Source organism: Pipistrellus hanaki (assembly GCF_964339955.1).
Source record: "Pipistrellus hanaki genome assembly, chromosome: Y".
Taxonomy (NCBI): domain Eukaryota; kingdom Metazoa; phylum Chordata; class Mammalia; order Chiroptera; family Vespertilionidae; genus Pipistrellus; species Pipistrellus hanaki.
This window is the reverse complement of record NC_140525.1, coordinates 1,472,893-1,499,275: the sequence shown is the minus strand read 5'-3', so window position 1 is coordinate 1,499,275 and position 26,383 is coordinate 1,472,893. Positions and strand designations below refer to the sequence as shown.

General features: G+C 46.9%; 1 protein-coding gene across 1 annotated transcript in view; it reads left to right on the top strand.

The window, feature by feature from the left end:
* Positions 1-24,756, top strand: part of LOC311615847 (melanoma antigen preferentially expressed in tumors-like) — a gene marked incomplete at both ends in the record, with an annotated part of 47,796 nt that extends 23,040 nt beyond the window's left edge. Inside the window, 4 exons of the mRNA XM_084871284.1 lie at positions 21,312-21,331; positions 21,796-22,115; positions 22,504-23,109; positions 24,198-24,756. Of these exons, the coding sequence (XP_084727410.1) occupies positions 21,312-21,331; positions 21,796-22,115; positions 22,504-23,109; positions 24,198-24,756 (1,505 nt within the window). The remainder of the gene's footprint in view (positions 1-21,311; positions 21,332-21,795; positions 22,116-22,503; positions 23,110-24,197) is intronic.
* Positions 24,757-26,383: the final 1,627 nt, after the last annotated feature.

The following is a 26,383-nucleotide window of genomic DNA, read 5'->3' as shown; positions in this document are numbered from 1 at the left end:
AACAGCTGAAGGCAGTCATGTCAACAAAGAGGCAGGGCAAGGTGAATAGCAGGCAATTGTGACCTAAGCAGGAGAAAGGCTGGTCGCCAGGGACACGGGGGCGGGTGTGGGGGAAGTACTGCTGCTGGCAGTCAGGCCAGCTGCCAGGCAGCAGGGACCTAAACAAGGGGGCTGTGATTTTGAATGGCTGACTCCAATATCAGCCAGAAGTGGACAGGCCAAGAATGGATTGGGGCTAGAGTCAACACCCGGAAAATGGTCCAGTGATAAGGCCATGGGGCCCTGAGAATGAGGATGGGGATCCCCAGATGTGCAAAAGCCCCATCTTCATGTGGAATAGACTGGAGGCCAACAAGAAAGTCCCTTGCTTCAACGAAAGGCTGTTCCCGTGAATGGGGTAGAAAGCCGGCTCTCAGGGCCAGCGACCAGTAAGTACCCTGTTTCCTCACAAAATAAGACATCCTCTGAAAATCAGACCTACTTACAGGTTTCCTTCTGAATGAAATATAAGGCATCCCCAGAAAATAAGGCCCCTCCTAGGCTAAACATGAGAGTTTTGGTCCACTGATCCTGAAAGAAATGGAGTCAAAAAAATTCACCAGGAAACTGAGGAATTGGATTTTTATGATGATGTTCCAGAAGATGTCGAAATGATTGTCATTGAATAAATAAGTATATTCTTGATACTGTAGAATTCTCAGTTTGTCTGGTTTCTGTTGACAATTACTGTACTGCTGTACCTTATACAGGTAATAAATTTCCTTTATTTTCATTTAACAATAAATGTGTACCATATTGCTCTTCATGGAAAAATAAGACAACCCCTGAAAATAAGACCTAGTGCATCTTTGGGAGCAAAAATTCATATAAGACAATGTCTTATTTTTAGGGGAACAGGGTATCTTAGTAGGGGCAGGTTAGTGCTCCCAGAGTGGAAAGTGATTTTTGGGGACTTGACACAGCTCTCTCCCAGATGTCAAAGCCCATAGACAGGGCCGTGGGGGTCCCAGGGCACTCTGTTGTGATATATACTCTGTGGTGGGGTCCTCCAAGTCTCATGGAAGCCCATGGCTGTCCAAAAGGGGAGGCTGTTCTTTCCATGCTGTGTAACTGTGCCATGGGTGGTTGGCAACATGTGAGAAGAAAGCCATTTGCATTTGGGGCTTTTAGGTACCAAAGTACACTTCCAGAAGTGGGTCCCTAGGCTCCTGTGTGTGAGGAGCAGTACAGCATGGCCAGCGGTGCTCGCTCATTGGTCCAATGCACGAGAGGTGGGGTTTCTGAAACAAGGGCAAGAGGCAGGGCCCAGAGCTGAAGGTGGTCAAGTCAATGTGGGGGCGCGAGCAGGTGAACAGCTGAAGGCAGTCATGTCAAAAAGGGGGCAGGACCAGCTGAAGAGCAGGAAATTTTGACCTAAGCAGGAGAAAGGCTCGTCGCCAGGGACACGGGGGCGGGTGTTGGGGAAGTACTGCTGCTGGTAGTCAGGCCAGCTGCCAGGCAGCAGTGACCTGAACAAGGGGGCTGGGCTTTTGTGGGGCTGGCTCCATGATCAGCCAGAAGCGGCCAGGCCAAGAATGGATTGGGGCCAGAGTCAACACCCGGAAAATGGTCCAGTGGATAAGGCCCTGTGAGTGAGGATGGGGGTCTCCAGTGGTGCAAAAGCCCCATCTTCTGGTGCTCCAGACTGGAGGCCAGCAAGAAGGTCCCATATCATCAAGGAAGGGCTTTCCCCAGGAATGGGCCAGAACACTGGCCCTTAGTGCCCAGCAACCAGTAAGTACCTTGTTTCTTGTACTGTGGCTGGCTCCCAGGGAAGCAGTGCTTCAAACTACATCCTCTGACAGCATAAAGCCAAGCAAGTACCTTCCCTTCATCGTGGCCCTGGCTTCCCCTGGGATCCTAAGATGGTACAGCCCCTGGTGGCCCAAGACCCTGGATTCTTCAGGGAAGGCAGCTGGGTGAGAAGGGGCTATCCTTGATTATTTCCTTAGCATCTCCTTTTTTTTTCCAACTCAACACTGGGCCCTTTGACCCTTTCTATTTCCCCATGAGCTCATTGCCCTTTGTCTGTCAACTGCCTCTAGCCTGGAATGTGTCCCCTGCCACAACATGTGGCCAAAATGCTCATCTCAGTGCTGATTATCTACTCCCTCAATTGATTAGGCACAAGGGTGTTGCTTGTGAGGTAGCTCTAGACTCAAGACTGAGGACACAGGAACTGAAACCAACCCAAATAGGATGGTTGGATGAGAAACATGGGCCCATGTGAAGACAGACTGATTTGTGGAATTGTGGGGAGAAAGGAGATTGCACAAAGAAAGGGTTCTGTGGGACTGAGAAGCTCCAGGTCTTGGAATAGCAGCAGTCAAGGTGAAAGATGGGCTAGTTCCTTCTGGAAATTCCAGGGAGAGTCTGATTCCTAGATCCTCCAGTTGCTAGGCCGCCAGCATTCCATAGCTGTAGGTACATGACTCCAATCTCTGCTCTGTGATCCCATCTCCTGCTGCTCTCCTGTCCTTGGATCTGCCTCCTCACACACTAGTAATCCATTGCCTTTGCATTAGTCAGGGTTCTCCGAAGCAGCTGGAGATTATGAATACTTGGCTGGTGTGATTTCAAAGACTGAGAACCACAATCTGCAAGCTGGGGGGCCTGGGAAAGCTGTTGGTCAAATTTGGCCTGAGTCTGAGGATCTGAGAACCAGAGGAGCTGGTGGTGGAAGATGCATTCTGAGGACAGAGGCCTATGCGAAGAGTTGTGATGCCCCATTCCCCAGTGATTCAGCAATAAAGGGGTGAGCTCCTTCATTTGTTTTAGGCAGGCTCTCAGTGCATTGATGGTGTTCACATAGGGATCGTGATCTCTTTTTAGGAGTCCACCAATTCAAATGCTAACCTTCTCTGGAAGGTTGTGATCAGAGTCACACCCAAAAATCATTAGTAAGGTGGGCCGCTGCCCTGTCCTGTGGGCCATGTAGCCAAGGCATACAATTACCAATGACAGTCCTATCTTAACGCCTCAACCCATCTGCAAACTCCCTTTTTCCTTAATAGGTAACATTTCCAGTTCCCAGGGGTTACCACCTGGATATCTCTGGGCACTCATTGCTCATGCTCAGAACCAGCCTTTGAGTCCTGTACAGGAGTGTGGGCACGAACACACACACGAGTGCATGTGCACACACACACACACACACACACACAGGAAAGGTTCTCTGAGGGGCTGTTCTCAGGCTGTTTTGCACAGTAGCTCACTGAGGTGTCCCTGACACAGGAGCTACCCCAAACCGACTGTTAAACATCCTTTAAGATGACCCAGCTGTCCTTTTTTTGAAGTACTCATATAAATGGAGAGCCTAGAGTCTGTTCCCACTGCTTGAGTCTGCTCACAAAGCAAAAGAAAGATCTGCAAATATTCATCAGTGTAACCCTGCCTTGCTCACAGTCTCGCTTCTGCAGCCTTCATGAGTGCTTCCCATTAAAATATGCCTTACCATAACCAAAGAGGACAATATCCTTCTACAATCAAAGCCATTTTAGGAAGTCTCTTATGAATTCCCATACTGGTACCCATGTGTTTTTGTTGTTGTTGTTGTTTTGTTGCTGTTATTGTTTTTTTTAAGGGATTCCTACTCTCCCATCCTGGATAGGAAGCGGCTTTCAGTGTGGAGCCTTGGTGACATGCAGTGGTACCTGTTGATGGCTGAGGAAGCACGGGGCCCAGCCCCTAGTTAGCATTAAAGAAATGAACAGGTGATCAGGGTTTGTCTCCACCTGAGAGAGGAGAGGACTCCCTGTGGTCCCTGTGAAGCATTGCTTCGAGAGGGAGGAAGGAGAAGCATGAAGTGTGGACTGATGGCTGCACTCTGGGTTTGAGAAAATACTGAAGGGAGAAAAGGGATACACTGGACTCCAGAAGCACAAGCCCAAGTTTGTTCACAAGTTCTACACTAGACTGAACATTCATGATGCCTGTGTGTGGATTAATCTCTTCGTGCTGTTGTCTAGTCCTGTTAGGAGGATGCAGTTAGGAGGAAGTTGGCTCACCAGACAAACCCCCATCATATCTTTTGAGGAGTAGGACAGCAAAGCCAATTGGGAAACATTTCATCAAGATGGAAAGGGAACTGTGCCAAGCTTGGTACAAGGGCAGTGGGATGGGCCTCAGTTAACTCTTTACACAGCACAGGTTTTGTCCCTCCAGAACTCCTCCAGCTCAGTCCCCATGAAATACTGATTGAGTGTGGTGTCAAAGGAGACAGTGAGCCTAATGGAAGGTCTCATCTGTGCTCCTCTCTCTTCTTTCATCCCACCAATTCTTCAAGACTTCCCTCATTTACCAGGGTTTCAGCAATAGGCTGCATAAGCAAGGCCCCAGTAAAGGACAATGCTGACTAGATTCCAGGGGAAGCAAAGTTTAATATCTGGTGTCCCCTGTGGTACACTTGTTTTCCCCATGAACACCAAACTGGAGTAGGTTCCTCATGTCCATGATGAAAGATGAGAGGAGTGCAGAGAGCACTCAAGCCACACAGACATAAATATCAACATAAATATGCATAAGTATGAGACATAAATATGCACACAGGGAAACAGGAAGTGAGCAAGCAGGATCCTGTGAGCTCAGGGCAGGTTTGCTCTCATTTTCCCACGGGGCTTGCTGCACTGTGCTAAGGTCCGCAGATGGGATATAAAACTGTGACATCTGCCCCCTTCTCAGACTGGAGACTATAAATGGTGAGGGAGGCTGGGTGCCAAACCTGCAGCCAGAGAATAAGTGTGAGATCCCCAAAGGCTAAGAACTGACAGCATCCTTCAGCAGAATGCCCATTCTTATTGGTGTGAATCCACCTCATTATAATCCCACACACACTGCCCCCACCCCCACTGTCACTGCCTCTTCCAGAGCTTCTGTCCCAAAGCCCTGAATTGTGAGAGGCTGATTCAGAACAGACAGAGTTCATGAACTTGGGAATGAGAACAAGGCACAAACAGACTGGTAAGTCCAGGACCATGGCTCCTGGTGTGTCACAATAAATAAACTGGTCACCCAAGAACCCAAAGGATGGTATCTCGCTTGGGTGGTGAGGATCACAGAAGCCCAGCCATGCTAGTGGCACTCTGAGGGCCTCCTGAGCCCAGAGCTGGGCAGGGCAGCCTATTCATGGGTTACTGTTCATAGCAGGCTGACCTGCATTGAGGGTGGGGGTGGGAAGGTGGTTATGGCTTTTCATTCAAAGGCCTTCTCTGAGCATGGACTGTCTTCCCTGTCTCTCCTCACTTCAGACCCCTGAGGATGGGGTCTTCAAGAGTGACCTTTCTTCTTGGGATATGGCCAAGGGGGTGTGGCTGGTATGTATGTTTAAAAATAGATCTGTGAGGGATTCCTCATGGAAACAGGGCCCCTGAGCAGAGTTACTCAAGGGAGAAGTGCTAGGACCAGAGGTCCCCATAACTGTGAGCCAAGGTTTGTTCCACAGTTCCACAACAGTCTAAACAAATGGTCATGATAACTATGCATAGGTCACTCTCTCACCAATTGGTGCAATTGGAATCTCAGTTAAGGGCTGTTTGGGGCACCTGGAGCCTCACCCACAGCTTATGCCCACACCCTACACCCACCTTGGAGATTTGGCAGAGCCCACAGACCTCTGCTCACCACAAACTTAGTGATCCCTGGACTGAAGATCTGGACACTGGTGCCCAAACAAAGGCTCCCTGCAGTGTCCCTTCTTGTGGCTGCAGCTGCCACACAGGCAAACAGAGTTGCAGTATCTCCCCTTGGACCAGTGCTTGTGGTGTCTCCCCTTGGACCAGTACCACCAACACAGCCCCTCTCCATGCCTGGAAACAACTAACTCAGCCTTGTAGTACCTGCTGTGCTGAACATAGCAGATAATCAGGCTTCCCCATCCAGTATGATAGCCATTAGCAACATGTGTTGAGTTATCCCTTGAAATGTATCTAGTGCACTTGAGAAACTGAGTTTTTATTTTAATCTAACTTTCAATGTAACACATTTTTCAGTTATTGTTTGGAGCACCTTGGCTGTGTGAGGGAATTTATTTTTTTAAATGTTGGGGATTGCAAATTAAGACCCAGCATTTCTGATTAAAAAGGATTAAAATTAGGACTCAATACTTAATGAGATGGCATTTGAGAGACATCAAAATAAGACTTTTTGGAAAACATGAAAGTAAAATACTCATTAATATCTTTGTGTTGGCTAAGTTCTTCTAGGCTGGGCTAATAGCCAACCAGCAAACAAAGATTAATAGGAGAACATCAGGGTTTACCACATGTGCAAGGAAGTTTCACATAGATATAATAAATGCATAAACATTTCAAAGACACTGTGGCAGTATAAGACATTTAAAAAAATTTAAAACATATTTTTATTGACTTCAGAGAGGAAGGAGAGGGAGAGAGAAGTATCAACATCAATAATGAGAGAGAATCCTTGATGTGCTGCACCATTCTGGGGAAGCAGCCTGAAAACTGGCATGTCCCCATATGGGATATCCAATGCTGACCTCATGGCTTCATAGGGCAACCCTCAACCACTAAGACAGGACAGATGGACGGTATATGGCATATTTGAACAAAGAAGAAAGGGGGTAATGGGATATTACTTTCCTGAAGTGAGAGTGGGGGATTTGCAGGTGGTCCAGGAAGAAGAGAAAACACGTGTCAGGAAAATTAAGAAACCATATGACACAGGTTATGTAGCTGACAGATACCTGCTTGAATCCTCATGTAGCATATCATTGAGAATTAAAGGACCAAGACTCTACCACACTGAACCTGCTGTGGGCGATATTGAATTTCAGCTGTTAATTTAAGAGGCAAAAGTCTCAGAGAGAAACTTTGCACACCCCCAGCCCACTCCTGTCCAAAAGACTCAGAGAGGGAAACCTGCTTGAGGACGGTAGTTGCCTTTGCCTGGTTTGAGTGAAACATGGTACACATGAGGGCTTCAGCAGGTGTCTATTAGCTAGAATTCCCTGCAATCCTATGACAGTATCAATCAGGTGTGTGGGGGAGCTTCCCAGACACTGTTGGTCCCAGGAGGAAGGGTTATCCATTCCATAGTGGCTGCTGGTACCAGTGCTGGAGATGGTGGCATTCCAGCTCACCCAGAACACCTCCTGATCCCACAGCTGGACAGGGAAGAGGTGGTATCTGGTAGGCTGGGTCCAGGACCTGGAGAAGAGTGGGAAGGCAGGGAGGGGTGACTCAGGTGAACCTGGAGGGGAGGGAGAGGAGTCAGTCCAGTTAGCCACATAAACTGTCCTTGGGAACTGTCTCCTGGGTCCTGAGGGAGGACAGAAAGGGAAGTAGAGCCCAGGCCTTGGGAGAGACCTTGTAGAGCTATGCCTCCTGAGACTCTGACATTTGTACAGGACGCCCACGACTGACTCTCTAAACCTCTCCAGAGCCAGCTTCTCAGGTGAGGAGGGATCTCCATGCAAATTTGTTCCTGAGCTCTGAGGATTCTAAGTTCTTTTGTTCCAAGCTGTGAGACTTAGCAACCGGGATAGCAACCGATGGACACTCAGTTCCAGGCAGGACTGGACCAGGACTGGTGGGGCAGCCTACGTTCTGTCCTCCTCCCAAGAAGGTGCTTTGAGGCTGGTCCCAGGGCCTGGAGCTGTGGGAGCCCCTCCTGTCAGTGAGCCGCTGACCTTCAGGTGAGTGTACGTATCTACACACCAGACTTCTCCCCCAACAGTCACACCCCTGGGAGGGCCACCAGACCTCTCCCCCAACAGTCACACCCCTGGGAGGGCCACCAGACCTCTCCCCCAAGAGTCACACCCCTGGGAGGGCCACCAGACCTCTCCCCCAACAGTCACACCCTTGGGAGGGCCACCAGACCTCTCCCCAAACAGTCACATACCTGGGAGGGCCACCAGACCTCTCCCCCAACAGTCACACACCTGGGAGGGCCACCAGACCTCTCCCCCAACAGTCACACCCCTGGGAGGGCCACCAGACCTCTCCCCCAACAGTCACACCCCTGGGAGGGCCACCAGACCTCTCCCCCAACAGTCACACCCTTGGGAGGGCCACCAGACCTCTCCCAGAACAGTCACATACCTGGGAGGGCCCTACCCTCTTCAAGTCCAGTCTCTCAGAGGCCTGAATCTGGGAGAAAGATGCCGCCCACAGGTGAAGGTCTCTGCTTTTCCCTCTGGGCTCCTGGATACTACCCTAAAAGGATTTTTCAAAATGTGTGGTTCACCAAATCTGAAGTCACATCCTAGGGAATGCACACCAGCCACCCTGAGTGCTCCCTAAGACCTATCACATAGGCTAACTCTGCAGCGGACTGGCCATCCAGAGGCCATTGCAAGTGCCTGTTACTAAATCAGGAGGCTATTGTACAGGGGGTGTCATGGAAGCACAGGTCAGCCCCAGATTCCTTCCTGATTAGCCCACCCTGATCTTACTCCTGGCTTAATCTGTCTCCTCTCAGTGTCTTCAACAGAAAGAAACAACAACTGACAGCATGAAACTTCAAAGTGTCCTGGCAGAGTCTGGCTCGAAAATCACCTTCCAATGATGCATCCTCTGCCCTCTGTCACTTATCATCTCCCTTGTACCCCAGTCTCTCTTGTGTTCTCATATTGGCCAAGCGCTTTACTCTCCCAGCATTTGTGCCGTCTGTCCTCACACCAGAACAGGATCCTTCCAAGCCCTCCAATGGCCCCTCCTTGCTCAGGCCTCAGGCAGGAGTAGTCTGTCTTTGTAAGTTTCCATACCAGACCCTGTGTTTCTTGACAGAATTATTTACAAAGTGGCAATTGTAGATAATGGTATCCTTTGCTTCCAGTGTGTGTGTGTGTTTGTGTGTGTGTGTGTGTGCGTTCTATTGCATCCTAAACCTTGTGAGGAGAGACTGTGAGTAGCTCTGAGCATGGCATTTGCAGACAACATGGGGCAAATACATGCCAAATGCATCTATAATAGAAGAGAGGAGGGAGGTGAAGCAATTGAGGTTATAGGTAGTTGAGCGGGGTCTCCCAGGTGAAACAATTGAGGTTTTTGGTGTAGTTGTTGATTTCTAGTGCTCTGCTCTTGGTGACAGTCCCAGAACCACTGAGGATGAGTGCAGTGGCCTCATTTGTACTCATCCATTCATCCATGTAGCTGGAAACCTAAAACTCTGCTAGTTCATAGGCATGGGGAACTTCTGGAGGAATTACAGACAAAGGCAGCCTCACCACGCTGCCTGTTACTCTCAGACCCATGGCCTCCCCACACCCTATGGTAAAGAGATGCAGGGCCACCTGCATGGCAGGGACACAGTGCCTAGTGCCACTATCCCTCTCAGGAAAAGTCTCACAGTTTGAGGAGTCTGAGTATTTCCCAAGCCTGAGTGAGGAAGGGAAAGGGACACAATGTGTCTGAGGCTGCCTGTCACTACTTGAGCCAAAATAAGCAGAGACAGAGTTGAAGCACAGGTTAGCGTTTATCCAGACAATGCAGTCAGCAGGCGCCCTCCCTGGCAATGCTGCTCTGACCCCCTGGGGAGAAGATGGCTACCTTTAGCTGCCAGCTACAAGTGTAACAGGGAGAGGGGAGGGGAGGGCCTGCAGTCAGCCTTCAGGAGCGCAGACTCTACAACATGGTAGCTAATCTTCTATCTCCCTAGCAACAGCTCAGCCTCTTCCTGGGAAGGCAGAATGGTTGGTGAGCTTTCCTGAGAAAGACCTCCGGTCGACCTAGCCCCAACCCAGGGTCAAAGCATGCCCTGTCCCTGGTCTGTTTCCAAAATGCAATCCCTTTCTGAGTAATGGGCCCATGGAGGCAGCTTAAGTTTTTATACAGCCTGGTTCGTCCTCCAGGGTCCCAGGGCCTCTTATTCATATTCTGTTAGGTGAGTAATGATTAAACAACTGTGGCCCTGTTCTTCTTACATGCCCTTCCCCCCTGTCAGAAGCTCATTTCAAAGACCCCAGGGAGATGCCTCAGGCCAGCTTGAATGACAGGTATCAGCCCCCTGGGTCCCCTAGAGGAACCACCCCAGAAGAGAGCTCAGGTTCAGGTTAATCTGAAGGCAGCTCTGCCACAGGATATGCACCAGGGGTGGCGAGTGAGAGGTAAGCTGGAGGTTCGGCCCCCTTTCTCCCTCCCATGTCTCCTCAGCTTTGTTGGCCTGCTCCCTCCTCAGGAGCCTCCTGCCTCTCTTTCTGTTTTCAGGCCCAGTTAACAATCCATGCGAAGGCATTTGTTGGGGAGAAGACAGCCAGGGGGAGGTGAGCTGAGGAAAGGGGGGCCGGGGGCTCCCGACAGAGTTCTGGTTACCCAAACCCCAGGGGAAGATGAGGAGAGCAGCTGTGGAGAGAGAATTGCATGTGGCCAGCTCTCCTCTGCCCAGGGGGCTAGAACAATGTCCCCGGGGCCAGACAGTAGGGACAGTGGACTAGTTGAGGGCAGGGAGCAGTTTTCTGGACACAGGGCTGCAGTGGGGGTGGGAGAGGGGTCCAAGCCTCGCTCAGGGACCCCGTGAATTGAATGGCAGCCCAAACCTCAGAGGGAAAGGGGCCGAGGGCTCCAGGGAAACAGACCCGGGGTGTCGCGTGGGAGGTAAGCTGGGGGTCTGGGCCTCCTGTTTCTCCCTCCCAGCGAGTCCACTCCACCCACCCTCATACCGGAAGCACCGGGTCCCCTACACAGCCACCCACCCACGCTCACACCGGAAGCACCGCGTCCCCTACACAGCCACCCACCAGTTCCGGTCCCCACCCCTTGCAGTTGGTGTGCGGGCCCCAGCGCCCCCCTCGTGGGCCCCCCGGAGACCCCGCTCGCGGTCTTGGGATCTCGCGAGGTTTCGCTCCTAAGGACCCAGAGCGCAGCTCCAGGAAGCTTGCCAGGCGGCCACCGCTTCTGTCCCTGCAGCCGCTGTGCTGTGCAGGAGACCAGGTGGTGAGGAGCGCGGCCTGTGGGAAGGTAAGTCCACACTCTGGTTCTTGCTTTCTCCGGGGTGAACTTGAGCTGGTCACTGGTATTCCGCAGCCCCTCCCCCGCCGGCACTTTCCCTCTGAAAATGAGGTCCCCGGGGTTGGAGTGAAGGCCTGAGGGCACAGCCTGGCTCTTTGGCCCGAGGCCAGGCCCCAGCGGCGCAAACATGGCGGCGCTCACTGCGGAGACGGACACGCAACAATCCACGGAACTCCGTCCGGCATTGGCGTTGATTGTTTGATCTCAGCTGGCCGACTTTGTCCTTGACAAAGAGTGGCCCCCACTCCCCACCCCTGCCCCGGGATCTGCTCCTCTGGCTCCTCTGGCTCCTCAAGTCTGTGGGCGCTCAGGCCAGCCCAGCTCTCAGGCCTGCTCCAGGGCCTGGGGGGCAGAAGGGGCAGAAACGTGGCCGCTGGACGGCGGTCAGTGTCCGCTTGGGAAAGGACAGAGCATACGGCCTGTGGCCTACATTGTCCTCTGCTTCCGCCGCCGAGAAAGCGGAGGCCAGGTTGGAGACAGGAGGTGATGCCCCCTGCTTCCCTGTTTCTGGATCCATTTTTGTTCATCAGTTCCTGTTGTTTATTATAACCCACACCTGAGTGAGATCACGTGATATCTGTCTTTCTCTGACTGACGGAGGGCCTTCGCTCAGCATGAAGCTCCTCAGCCCCATCCATGCGGTTGAAATGGTAAGAGGCCCTTCCTTTTCCTGGCAGCGTAGTTCTCCAGTGTACAGATGCACCACAGGTTTTCAATCCGCTCATCTGCTGATGGGCAGTCTGGCCGTTTCCAAATCCTTGCTATGGAGAACTGTGCTGCTGTGAACATAGGGGTGCATGTATGAAGGTGAGCAGGCATCCCGCTTTTGGCGGGACAGTCCCGATTTGTAACAATTTGTCTGCGTCCCGCGCTGTTTTACAAGAGTCCCAGAAAGATTCTTTCCAACAATCGGGATTTAAAAACAAACAAACAAACAAACAAAAAACGGCACGGGACGCAGGACAAATTGTTAAAAATCAGGACTGTCCTGTCAAAAGCAGATGTCTGGTCACCTTAGCAAATATCCTTTCTGATTGGTGTTTCTAGTTTCTGGGGTATAAAAGTGGATTACTGGATCATTTGTGAGTTTCATTTTTATTCTTTTGACTAAAAGTACTGATTTCCACAGTGGCTGCACCAGTCTGCTTTCTCACCACCAATGCACAAGGGTTCCTTTTTCTCCCCATCCAAACCATTTGTTGATTTGCTGATGATAGCCATTCTGACAGGTGTGAGATGATACCGCATTGTTGTTTTGGTTCGCATCTCTCATATAATTAATGATTTTGAGCGTGCTTTCAGATGTCTGTTGGGCTTCCGTCTTCTTTTGACAAGACTCTATTTAGGTTCATTGCCCATTTTTATGGGTCATCTTTTATTAAGTTGTATAAATTCCCAGTAGATGTTGAACATTAAACATTTATCAGTGACAACATTTGCAAATATGATCTCCCATACATTGGGTTTTAGTGTTGTTTTGTTGATGGTTCCTTTTGCTGTGCAAAAGCTTTTTATTTTGATGTCGTGTTTATTTTCTCTTTAGCTTCCAATTCCCTAGGAGTAGTATAAATGAAGAGCTGCTTTTGGGGTATGTCTGAGATTTTGTTGCCTGTGGATTCCTCTAGTATTTTATGGTTTCCTGTCTTATGATTAAGTCCTGAATTTATTTTTTGTACGGTGTAAGTTTGTGGTCTAGTTTCATTTTTTTGCATGTATCTGTCCAATATACCCAACACCTTTTATTGAATAGACTGTTTTGGTTTTACTGTATGTTCATGCCTCCTTTGTCAAATATTAATTGAGGTTAGTGGTTTGGGTCATTTTCAAAGAAGATGCTTGATATGCATTCCCTCTTTTCGAATTTGAATAGTCTTTGCCTGTGACCCCATATCTTGTGTATCTTTGAAAATGACCATGTGCACTTGATTAGAATGTATATTCTGTGGCTTTGGGGTGAAATGTCCTGAAAATGTCAATTCCATCTGATCTAGTGAGTCATTTAGGATTGATGTTTCTTTGATGATTTTCTGTTTAAAGTCTCTGTTCAGTGGTGATAGTGGAGTATTATAATCTCCTACTATTTTTGTATTGCTGTCAATCTCTCCCTTGATATCCTCCAGGAGTTTTTTATATATTTGGATGCTTCTGTATCAATTATGTATATGTTTACTAGACTTATTTCTCCTTATTGGATTGCTCCCTTTAGTATTATGAAATGGTCTTCCTCATGTCTTTTTATATCCTTCACTTTAACATCATATTTGTCAGATATAAGTATTGCTACCGCATCATTTTTTTTTTCATTTTCATTCACCTGATAAAATTTTCTATTTTTTCACATTCAGTCTGTGTGCATCTTTTTTTCTGAGGTGGGTTTCTTGTAGACAGCAGTTATATGAGTTATGTGTTCTTATCCAATCTGTTACACTTTGTCTTTTGATTGGTGCATTTAATCCATTTACATTTAGTTATTATTGATAGGTACTTGTTTGTCATCATTTTTATTCTTTATTCCTGTGTTCCTTCTTCAGTTCTGATATCTCTTCTTTTTTTTATTTTCTTTTTGCTTTTCTTTCTTTCTGACTTTCTTTCTTAATTTCTTTTTCTTCCAACGGGGCCTTTAGCATTTCTTGCATTACTGGTTTGGTGTTAATTAACTATTTTAATCCTTTTTTCTCTTTGAAGCTCCGGATTTCACCTCCAATTTTGATTGATAACCTTGCTGGGTAGAGTATTCTTGGATTCAGACCTTCCTTTGCATGAATTGTATATTTCATTCCATTACCTTCTGGCCTGATGTTTTTCTGTTGAGGAAGCAGTTGCTAGTCTCAAGGGGGGGTTCTTGTAGGTAACTTTCTGTGTCTCTACTGCTTTAAGATTCTTACTTTGTGGTTGATGTTACCCAATTTAAATACAATGTGCCTTGTGGTTGTTCTTTTGGGGTTCATTTTGCTTTGGACTCTGTGAGCTTCTTGGATTTTTGTGTTTTTTTTTCTTTCCTATATCAGGGAAATATTGTGTCATTTTTTTCCTTCAAACATGTTTTCTGTTCATTGCTCAGTTCCCACTCCAATTATAAACTCTATTTTGCAGATGTTGTTTTCTTACACGATGTCCTAAAGGACTTCCCTCCAGCTTTTTAATTTTTTTATGGCTCTCCTCCTGCTTTTTAATTTTTTTTCTAGAAGCTTTCTACATTGGTATTTTTCCTTCCTCAACTTATAGCTCATTGATGTGGTCTTCTGCTTTTTTTAGTCTACTCTTGATGCTTCCTATTCTTTATAGCAGCCATTTCATTCTTTCTTAGATATTCTTCATTTACTCTTGGTTCTTACCCATACTTTCAAGTTTGTCTTCCATTCTTTTCAACCACGTTTTGATAATTTTTTTTTGAATTTTTCTCTGACAGGTTGCTCACTTTAATTTTACTTCCTTTTCTGGTGGTGCCTGTTTTTCTTTCACATGTGTGCTGTTTCTTTGGCTCCCCAGTATCTCACTTCTCCAAGTGTATGTTTATGTAGTTCCTCTCTCCTGTATTGATTTAAAGGCACAAAATACAACACAACCAGGTAGAATGCACACGGCATTGAATAGAAATGTATTCATGATTTATTAACCCCAAATAAATGTGACCACGAGGGAAATGTGAATTAGAAATAAGTGAGAAAAAAGAAGAGAAAAAAAGAGTGCAAAAATGAAATTTGGAAAAAGAACAAAAAGTAATAGAGAAAATAAAGAAAATAATAAAGAAGAGGAGAACAAACTTCATATATGGGGAGAAAACTTGAATAGAACAGTCACTAATACCAACAAAAACCAGCAACAAGTACCTGGAGCTGAAGGCAAACTAGAAACAAAAACTAATATATATATGGCGAGGGGAAAAAAAGAAAGAAAAAAAAAACAAACAAAAAACAAACCACCAGAAACACATGCAAAAGGGAATAAGCAAAACAATCTCACAAACAAGCATAAAAATGATATAATAAACAATCAAGTAAACAACAAAGAGAGGAAAGTTACTGGATAGTAAAGAAATAGAAGAGAGGTGTGTATGTACTTGCAGCAGTAGATTGGAGTATATGTATGAAATTTTAAGAGTGAAAAAAGTGAAAGGGAAAATCTAAAGCCGAAACAGGGTACGAGAAAAAGGACAACAAAAGGGGAATAATGAGGAAAATTGTTGGCACAAAGGGAAAGTTCAAAGAGTAAAACGATGCTAAAGGAAAGATGAAAATAGAATGTAGAATACTAATCTCAAATAGAGAAAATGAAATGACACTTTTTTAAAAAAAGGGATAAAAGTAGTAGTAATAATATTGACGGAAAATAAAAATTTAATAATTAAAAAGATAAAATCAAGTGAGGAAAAAAGAAAATAGTTCCTTACATAACATATTTTTTAAAAAATTAAAATGTGCAGTCGTGAAGATCATTCACTTTCTCTACATTTCTGTTTGGCAAAGCTGTTTCCTAGTCAGGACAGTATTGAAGTTCTCTAGTACATCTCTATTGCTTTCTTTGTGTTTACACAGGAGTCTAATTGAAATTCAACCTCTGGGTGGCAGTGTTTCTGGATTGACCTCTGGGTCAATCTTTAGCTGGTGCTTAGAATTTGTTTTCCCTGTAGCACTTAATACTTGTTTGTGGGCATGGGTTGCCCAAGAGCTGGTTCTCTGATGGTTATTCCCCGGTTCCAGAGCTGGTTGCCCAAGAGCTGGTTCTCTGCTCTGATCCCCAGGTTCCAGAAAAACAGATTTCCCCTGCAGTCTCTTTGGGTGCCCCCAATTGGGTGAACCTATTTAATGCGTTAGTAATCAGAAGCAAAGATTTAAAGAGGAAAAAAAAAGAGCCAGAGTAAGTGTGCAAACTCCAGGGCTGTATGCAAGTCTGTGCAGTCTTTTTTCCTCCCTGGGGTCTAAGCAGCTGTCACACTTTCAAAATATTTAGGCTGTCCTTTTGTGTCCAGATGTAAATGGGTTGCTTTTTAGGGTTCCTTCTGGTAGCAGTTGTGAGGGCCCACTTCCACATTCAGGGATCATGCCAGCCCCAAGGGCCACGGATTTTTCTTGGTGGAGACTTCCCCAGGTTCTCCAGCTCCCATGGTTCATGAGTTTCTCTCTCCTACCCGGACAATGAGCCTCAGCTTATCCCAGGTGAAATCTGACCTTCTGTGAGGGAGTGTAGAGTTCCTCTGAATATGCATGTTTGCGCCATTTGGGGATCCATATTCTCAGGTTCACAGCTGTTAGGTGGGTGCCATAGTTGTAGATTCTCCAGGCTTTTCACTCTTTCCCATAATATCCACTTTCCCCTTTAAGATGGCATGGTCTCTGCATCTTAGCCAGTCACTCTGGGCGGGAACCCAGCAGCAGAGGGGTCTGTCTTTTCAGGAAAGCCCTGTCCAGTAGTCCCCCACAGTCACCTGAAATATAACTGTCCCTCAACTCACCAACAAACACTCTTGTGGGACCACACACTCTCCATTTGTTTTCTCACTCACATACTATCTTGTAGTCTGCAGTCCTGACAGCAGCCATTTTCTGTTTCTCCTTCAGCATCTTGTAGTTTCATGAGTAGTGGTCTTTTACCGCCTTAGTTAAGTTTATTCCTAGGTATCTTAATTTTATGATGCAATAATAAGTGGGCTTGTGCTTTTAAATTTCTGTTCTGTAAACATATGTATAAAACTGTCATAGATTTTATGGTGTTAATTTTGTACCCTGCTACATTTATTGTCTAATAATTATTGGTGTACTCTTCAGGGTTTTCTATGTACAGTATCATGTCCTCTGCAAATAATTAACGTTTTACTTACTTTTCATTTATTTATTTTTTTTCAATTTGGGTGCTATGCTATTTATTTCTTTTTCTAGTCTGATTAGTGTGGCAATCACTTCTAGTACTGTGTGGAACAGGAGTGTTGAAAGTAGCATCTTTGTTTTGTTCCTGTTCTCAAGGGAAATGATTTTAGATATTACCCATTGAGTATGAGGTTGGCCATAGGTTTGTCATATAGGATCCTTCTACTCCCACTTTGCTGAGCATGATTATCAGGAAAGAGTGTTGGGCTTGTCAAATGCCTTTTCTGCATGGAATCATCCAAAAATCATTATGTGATTTTTGTCTCTCAGTTTATGTGATGTATCACATTTTTTGACTTGTGGTTATTGTATATGCCTTGCATCCATAGAATAAATGCTACTTGCTCATGGTTTATGATCTTTCTGATGTAATGTTGGATCCGGATTGCTAGAATTTTGCTGTGGATTTTAGCATGTATGTTCATCTGAAACATAGGTTTGTAATTGTTTTTCTTTGTGGTGTCTTTATGTGGTTTTGGTATTAAAATAATGCTATAGTTATAGAAATATCTCAGAAGTATGTGTCTCTCTTGCATTTTTGGAATAGTTGAGAAGTATTTATTTTAGTTCTTCTTTGATGTTTCATAAAGTTCCACTGTGAAGCCATCTGGTCCAGGGCTTTTGTTTGCTGGAAACTTTTTGATTATTATTTGAATTTCATCAGTAGTTATGGGTCTTTTCATGTTTTTTGTTTTTTTTTTTCTCCCTGATTGAGTTTTGAAAGCTTGGATTTTCTAGGAATGTGTTCATTTGTCCAATTTGGTGGATGCATGTCTGCTCAAATGCTGGGCAAAGAGAGCTGAATGTGGGTAAGCCCATCCATGGGGACTTATCCCCAGGTCCTTAGAAGGTTCACAGATGCAGGGCCAGTTCTGCAACACAGGAAGGGCTTCTTCCAGCCTCTTTGGTTCCTCTCTGGATCCAGGAAAATATCTGGGAAGTAGTTTTCCCTTCTGCAGGTTGTAGTATGTCATGTTCTCCAAAAGAGCTCAGATGAATTGGGGAGGTCTTCTGATTTCTGTTGTCAGTGGGTGTTTCAGCATCAGGCTTATTAGAGGTTGTCTGACACCCGAGGGATGCATAACAAGGGCTCCCAGCCTTGGTAGCACATTTTACTTACCTCCGTCCCACTCAAAAACTGAAGAAAAAAAAAAAAAAAAGAAAAGAAAAAGCTCAGAAGGGCAGATGCTTTGGGATCTCAGTAGGAATCGTGTGCTCAAAGGCTGCTGTAGCCAGTACATAAGTGAGAGCCATGATGAGGGCAGGTGGAAGGGGACCATGATGTGGTGAAAACACCCAGAGTCATGTATGGGTGCTGGGAGGTGGCAGGTCCTCTCCTATACTGGGTAGGAAGGACAGCCCTTGATGCAGATATGCTCCTGCTTTCAGTGCCCCAGCTCATGCCCTGGGAAAGCATGCTGTGCCTGGGAAGAGAAATGGTTCTTGCTCAGGAAAAAGGCATTTTCAGCTGAAACCAGTTTGGCTCAGTGGATAGAGCATCAGCAGAATGAAAGGTCCCTGGTTTGATTCTGGTTAAGGGCATGTACCTTGGTTGCAGACACATCCCCAGTGGAGGGTGTGCAGGAGGCAGCTGATCAATGATTCTCTCTCATTTATGATTTTAACTCCTTATCCCTCTGTCTTCCTCTGTAAAAACTCAATAAAATATATTCTAAAAAAAAAAAACAACGAATTTTCAGCTTTGACTTTGATTCTAGGTCATTCTAAGTGATCCCTCATGCCTCCTTGAATCTCTTGGACTCTGGGATCTTATAGAAGCTGCCTGAGCTTGGGCTCCTATAATTTTCCAGGTTCTTTCTGGTGCATGTAATGTCAGTGTTAAAGAGAAATACAGCCCTCACGTGGCACCACTCCTGCTAAAAACCCAGGATACAAATCTAAATTAACTTCCTGAACTCATTACTGTTTGAACCTCTTCAGAAATCTAATTAACCATTCTGGAAGTTTCTGTTGAACAACGCTATAGTAAGCTGTCACATGGTCCCTTTCTCTGGAATATGAGAGTTGTTTAGGCATCATATTGCAGGAGGTAAAGAAGACCCTGCAGAAAATTGATCTATCTCTCTCTCTCTCTCTCTCTCTCTCTCTCTCTCTCTCTCTCTTTCTCTGTGGGTATGTGTCTCTCTCTCTCTTTCTCTCTCTCTCTCTGTGTGTCTCTCTCTAGTCTCAATTTCAAAAGATCCAATTTGTGACTCAGTGCGCCATGGGACATCCTATAATATGGCATAGCTTTACCAAATATTCCAAATACTTATACACTTTCAAATCTTTGAAGGGGAAGGTGTATCTCTGCACTCTGCTTAATCCTGAGAGAGGACACTCTTCCCTCACAATCTGAGTGAGAGTTTTAGGCCTAGAAGGAACTTTTTGAAGCCAAATAGCATGTGTTGTTCCCTGGGGTTGAGCAAACATTAATTATCCAAACATTCTTTGGAAGTTATGTTTAGTGCCAGAACCCTGGAACTTGCCTGGACCTAATCTGCTACTTGTGGAAGACCGAGGTGTGAAATAGGAGGCCTTTGCTAAATAGATGCCATCTGGGAGCAGCTCTTTGATAAAGATACTTAGGGCTTTTGGTCCAGGTTTATTTTTCTCTGTGCCTCCAAGATTCAAAAGAACACACAATTCTAGCCTCTCAAAGGCTTTTATAACTGGGTAAGTCATTTCCCAGGTTCCAATAAACACCTCTCCTCTTTCCTCTGCATAGCCCATATTTTTACATTTAATTTTCTCAAGCCAGTTTGCTGAGCTCATCTGGTTCTTCTGTAGGAAATGGCCTTTACCTCCACAGAGGGAGGGTGATTGAACCTCCTGCCTGTACTCCCATAAGCGTGGGTTTAAGGGATCCACCCATTTCCTTCTTAACAACCAGCCTTTTCAGTTCTCTAGTTTACCCAGTCAGAGCCTGTGAGTTTCCCAAGGGTGCACTTTGTTTTGGCTCACTTTCTTGGTCCCATTGCAAATTTGCACCCCTCCCTTCTCATGATCAATCCCTAGATGTGATTTTGGCCCTTCCTCCTTTGGGGAAGGCTTGATCCTCAAAATCTGAAACAACAACTGCCCCTCTGTTACTCTTTGACTAGGCATGAGTTTGCAGTTGAGGTAACATCATGTGTCAGGGACTGTTTGGTACTCAATGCTTTTGCATTGTATTCCTTTTTCCTCTTGAGAGGATATTTTGTCTGGCTAATGGTGTATTACCAGGAATACTAGGGAATTTTTATGTGGTACCAACAACCCATCAAGTCTACTTCCAGGTTGGTTTCATTTTCTTTTCCTACCATGAAAGGACCTAGGATTCAGTTGGAGGTGTGCGGAGGGCAAAACCCAATCAGGCAAACTGCCTGGAGAACCAGTACTAAGGTTCAGCTCTCAGTTGGAAGTTGCCATTTCAGCTAGGATGTCAACAGGAAGGTGTGGCCAGATGGGGTATAATGGTTTCTGAGGAGGCTGAGGGACCAGAGGCAAGAGCATGAGAGACACTGTCCAGGTTCAAGCAGAGGGCTCTTTTTTTTAAAAAAAAATATATTTTATTGATTTTGTACAGAGAGGAAGGGAGAGAGAGAGCTAGAAACATCTATGAGAGAGAGTAATCGATCAGCTGCCTCCTGCACACCCCCCACTGTGGACAGGCCCACAACCAAGGTACATGCCCTTGATCGGAATCAAACCCGGGACCCTTCAGTCCCCAAGCCGATGCTCTATCCATTGAGCCAAACCAGTTTCAGCCAAGCAGAGGGCTCTTGCATCATACCCAGTCTGGTGAATCATAAGCCTAAGGTGATTCCCGAGGTCCCACAGATAATTGTGGTTTATTTCATCATAAATGAACTAAGGTTGTCTTTGCCAGTAGAAGCAGGTTAGACTCAATCCAAAAGGTTTTTATTTCTGTTTTGATGTGTGTCATTCATATAGTTTTTCAGGGCAAGTTTCCATGGTGTCTGAAATAGAGTATTCCCAAGGAACCTACTGCAGGCCAAAGTAGCAATATCCCTTTTGGATTCTTTGGAGACCAGGCTATGTGTCTAACAACAGGTCTTAAGGGAGTTCTTTAATAAAAGCCAAGTGATGTTTAGAAAGAGAGGAAGGGAGAAAGAGAGAGAGAAATATTGACTGGAGAATCATCCATCAACTGGCTCCTGCCTAGTCTGTACTGGAGTTTGGAATGGAACCTGCAAATGAGCTTTGGGTGCAAGGGGGAATCCCCAACCAACTGAGTAACACTGACGAGGGCTTGCAGTCTCTTTTGGGAGGAGGCTTAGTTGTGGCATGTGAGCTCTCTGTTGTCATGGATAAAGTGGTCATTCTAATATTCATAGAAGGGACACACAATAAATGTACACCTCAAATTAATGGTTATTTTTCTCATCTCTAGCTCCCCCATGCTATGAAAACTTTTGTTCTGCTTTTACTCTTTTAGAATATATCAGAAGACACAAGGTATGCATTCTGTGGGTGTTCCTTAATCTTTCCCATCCATTTAATTTATTGTAGCTTAGCAAGAGATGTGATCGACCAGGGGCTGCTGCCTACTCCAGGGGCTTTCAGTCCCTCAGCAATAATAAGAAAGGTTTCCCTGAAAAGGGTGGGGCCATCTCTCTGGTTTCCCAGTATTCATTGCACAGCAGAATTTCAGGTAGGCAGTGAGTACATGCCAGAGGGGTGCAGTGGTCATCTCACCACTCCTTGGTGCCTGATGAGGTATATATCCTGCACAAGCCTAGGAGAGGCAATGTTGAGTGGCCTTGTGGCCCCTAAGCAGAAGATGGGTTTGGGGTAAGTTGGGACGATCCAGTTGATGCCAGAGCAGTGCCTTTGGCCCTCAGCTGGTTCCTCTGAAGGGAGAGGGAATGGGTTGCTCATGCTTAGCCTGACATGATGCCTTGCTCCTGACCATTTCCCAGGATCTCTTTCAGCGCCACTTCATCAGGATGAACAGTGAGGCTCCACTCAGACTCCTGGACCTGGCATGCCAGAGCCTGCTGAGGAATGAAGCCTCTGCTATTGCTGCAGTGGAGTGGCTGCCTATGGAGCTCTTCCCACCTCTGTTCACAGCAGCCTTGGCTGGGAGGCACAGCAATGTCCTGAAGGCTCTGGTGCAGGCTTGGCCCTTCCCCTGCCTCCCTCTGGGGGCCTTGTTGAACCATCAGCAGCCTTACCATGATATCTTGCAGGCTGTGCTCGATGGGCTAGATGCCCTGCTTGCCCAGGAGACTCGACCCAGGTGAGGGGGTTTCAATAGCCTGGTTGGGTCCCGGGGGTGTGAGCAGTTAAAGCTGGGATATAGGATCGTATAGGACCACAGGGAGAGCTCACGGAGGCCTTGGAGCCACTACTAGGGTCATTCTGAAAACAGCTACAGATATATAGAGCTGTTGAAAATGAGAGGGTGATAGGAAGGACATGAAATCCCCTTCCTGGTGGCACTTAAAGGTACCAGAAATGGGAACCCCGAAGGATCCCAGTAGTGCAAGGAGCATCTGATTTCTGGAGTAAGGAGTAAAAGTCCCATCGGGTGTCTGGCCCAGCTGTCAAGATTCCCAGACTCATGGCCATGGTCTTATTCCCTGATATCTTAATGTACCCCTGTCTACCTCCTATTTTCTCCACAGGAGGTGGAAAATGCAGATGCTGAATTTACAGGAGGGAGCTCATCAGGAGTTCTGGATCGTATGGGCCGGAACCAGAGCTGATGTGTGCTCACTGCTGGATCCTGAGGCCCCACAGCCCATGAGGATGAGGGGGAAATTGGACAGCTTAAGGACGGGGCCAAAGCCACCCTTGGCCCCCATGGAGGTGTTAATAGACCTTTGCCTCAAGAGAGGTGTCCTAGATGAGTCCCTCAGTTACCTTATTAAGAAAGTCAGCGAGAGGAGAGGTTTGCTGCACCTTTGCTGTAAGAAGCTGAAGGTTTATGCTGTGTCAAAGGAAAACATTAACATCCTGGGTATGGTGCAGCTTAACTCTGTCCAGGATTTGAAGTTAAATTGTACTGGGAAACTGTCCACTCTGAGGAAGTTCACTCCTTTCCTGGGCCAGATGGGCAATCTGCATCGGTTCCTCCTCTCCCATGTCTTTGCGTCTTCTCACACCACCTTGGAGCAGGAGGAGCACTGTGTTAGCCTGTTCACCTCTCAGTTCCTCAGGCTTTCCTGCCTCCAGGAGCTCTATTTGGATGATGTTGCCATCCTCAAAGGCCGCTTGGACCAGATGCTCAGGTGAGGGATGGCGAGGTTTCTCTGCAGACCAGAGCAAGCCCCTTCTCATTTCATTCCACAGTGACAGGACCTCCTAGGTGCCATTCATCAGCAGTGCTACAGAGCCTGAGTCACTAGAGGCTCCACACAGTCAGTGTCTTGTTCACTGCTCTGTCCCCTTGCATATTGTCAAGTAACTTCCCCCCACCTCCAGACAAAGGTAGGATGAATGAAATAAGAAAGATGCCACTGAAGAGACTCCTTACTAGGAATGGAGGTAATGGGGGCTTTGGGTGAGGTGATGGGAGCTCGGGAATCCTAAGTGGTGTGCAAGGGAAGATTGTGCAATGGAATCATGAGGATGGCAGCGAGGAGAGGAAAGCCCATCAGAAGTGAGTTTTCAGGGATTTATGTCCACACATCGATTTGGTGATGGCAGCCTTTCAATCTAAACCTGCTTCTAATCACCTGTTTGACAAGGCTTGCCAAAGGCTTCTGCTAAGGATTGCCTCCTGAATTCAGGATTCTGGAGGGAGGAATCATATAAAGGGATAGGGAGTTTGTAGAAGATGCAGTGATCTAAGTTCCTGCAGGATGGTAGCTCCAGCTGGATGATACCCAACCATGTCCAGATTAGCCCTTTCTGCAACTATGCCAGTATCCTCATGGGCTAAGAGATGAGGGTTACAGGAGTCCAGGCTGTCGCTGGTAGGGAGCCCAAATGGATGGCATGTTGGTTCCTGTCTCCAATACTAAATTTCTGTGGTTGCCTACTGCTTGAGCTCCTTTCTGAGCCTCTCACCATTACCTCCCATCATTCATGGTCACAACATCTGTGTCTCTGAGGTTGGGTGTATGGTGACAGATGAACAAATGAAGGGTGTGATGTTTCATGGAGCCGAATCCCTCGCAGAGCAGAAAGGATTCCACTCAAATTTGCACTGACTAAATCACACTTTTCACTGTGCAAGGTCCTGGGCTTGATCATCATTTGGAAGACCTGACACTAAGGTGACATGGGCCTCTTTACCTTAAGGCCCGTCTCATGCTCGCTTCCCTCTGTCTAACCATTCCAACCCCACTCACCTAACTGCTCTGTGTCTCCCCAGCTGCCTGAAGACCCCCTTGGAGACTCTGTCCATCACTAGCTGCATGCTCTTAGAAAGTGACTTGAGACATCTCTCCCAGCATCTCAATGTCAGCCAGCTGAAAGTCCTGAATTTAAGGAGGCTCAACCTGACCCACGTCAGTTCTGGGCCCCTCCAATTGCTGTTAGAGAGAGCCTCCCCCACCTTGCAGGAGTTGGACTTGGATGAGTGTGGGATCATGGACTCCCAGTTCAAGGACCTCCTGCCTGCCCTGAGCCACTGCTCTCAGCTCATGACCTTAAGCTTCTGTGAAAACACCATCTCCATGACTGTCCTGGAGGACCTGCTTCGCCACACCATAAGGCTGAGCAAGCTGAATTGTATGCTGTATCCTGCCCCCCTGGAGAGTTACGAGGAAAGAAACAACAACATCATCGATCTGGGCCTACTTGCCCAGGTGCATGCGGGGCTGAAGCATATGCTGCAGGAGTTGGGCCTCCCAGGCATGTTCTGGTTCTGTACTTACCCCCGTCCTCATGGTGTCTATAGAACCTTGTATAACCCAAACCCCAATCTGTGACCCTGTTACATGCCTGTCTAGCTGGGTGCACATCTCATAGGCTTTACTCTGGGCCCTTGGACACTGAATCCCATACATAAGTGAATCTTAAAGGAACCCAGCAGCCAGCTTCTCACAATTACTCAGTGGTGGGGGGAGATGCGGACTGGGGGCAGATGTTTTCTTTGGGGAGATGGGTCCTAAGGAGTTAGAGATGTGCATCTGAATCTCTACGGAGGTGTGATTCAGCCTTGGCAGGTAGAAGCAAGATTACCTTTGTTTGAATGGTTGTGAATAAATGTCAGCAATAAAGGAAACTGAATGTGAACCATTTGGAGTCCCCTATGATATGCTAACCAATTCTGCCATCTGCAGTTGCTGGTCCAATAAGAGGGCATGAGCATCTGTGATGCACAGACACTAGTGTGAGGTTGGTTCCAGCAGCTCCATCACCACTTATCCTTTCTGGTTTGGTGGTTCTTCTGGGGCACCAGTACCTCTTCCCTTAGCTCTGTGACTGTTCAGTAGATCAGCCCACAGAAGGTGCATCCACATGGACTGGAACAAGTGGCTCCCATTAGCACCACTGAACTACAACTTCCTAGAGTCCATGGATGAAAACACTACTCCCCAATGGGAGCCTCCATCACTGGCATGTGGTCACTCCATGGTAGGCTTCCCTGTGCACAAGTCAGGTCCCCAGTACTGAAAGGGACATCATCCTGCCAGCTAGTCAGAGGCCTGAACTTCCAAATCCAAACCTGTCATCCCCCTGGATGCAGCCCCTGCTTGAATTTCAATACTTGTGGCCAGTAAACACAGTTACATTCCTTTCACCAAAATGCTAAGCTGGCATAAACCTTTGCTTAATATCTGTGTCCCTTACTAATATGAACCCCTCTGTGGAGGCTAGGTCATAATGTGAGAAGGCTCTCTCCACATGATCTTCATTACTATCAGTCAAGGCTGTGGTAAACCAACTCTGAGCAGTGACAGGCCTTGAGTTTTGTGTGTGAAGAGTGGCCTACCCCAAGCCAGTTCTGGGAGAGCAATTAAGTGGACACAGGTGAAGGTCACTCTGGGGAGTTGGGGGTTTGGAGGGCCACCGTGAGGGGCAATTCAACCAAGTGAAAGGGAGAAGTCATATTGTGCCGTTGGATTCCCATAGTCAAAGGACAGTCAGCTGCCCAGCAAGAAACAGGCGTTCTGCCCACATGCCACTGCATTCTGGCCCTGGGCGGTCTCATTTGGCTCACTGAGCGCTCAGCCATAGGAGCACCTGGGGAGAAGGCCACACACCCAGGCCCAGGGACAGGCCTCCACGTGTTCCTCTCATCTTCCTTAATGTGCTATTTCTGTCTCTCACTCAGTGCCAGCCACTCATGTGCTTGCTGCTCTCTGCTGGGTATCAGCAGCTTCACAGCTTGCCACACACAGCACCTGGCCCTTCTTTCTTTTTATTGCCATTACTTTATTTTCTCTTCCTTCCACTCTAGTTTGGGTCCACCATCTTGGGAGCATATATTACCAATTCTTAAGTACAGTTCTTAATAATTGCAGAGGGAAAGGGAGAGGGAGAGATGGATAGAAACTGCAATTATGAGACACGATCATTAGTTGGCTGTCTCCTGTATGCCCCCTGGGATCA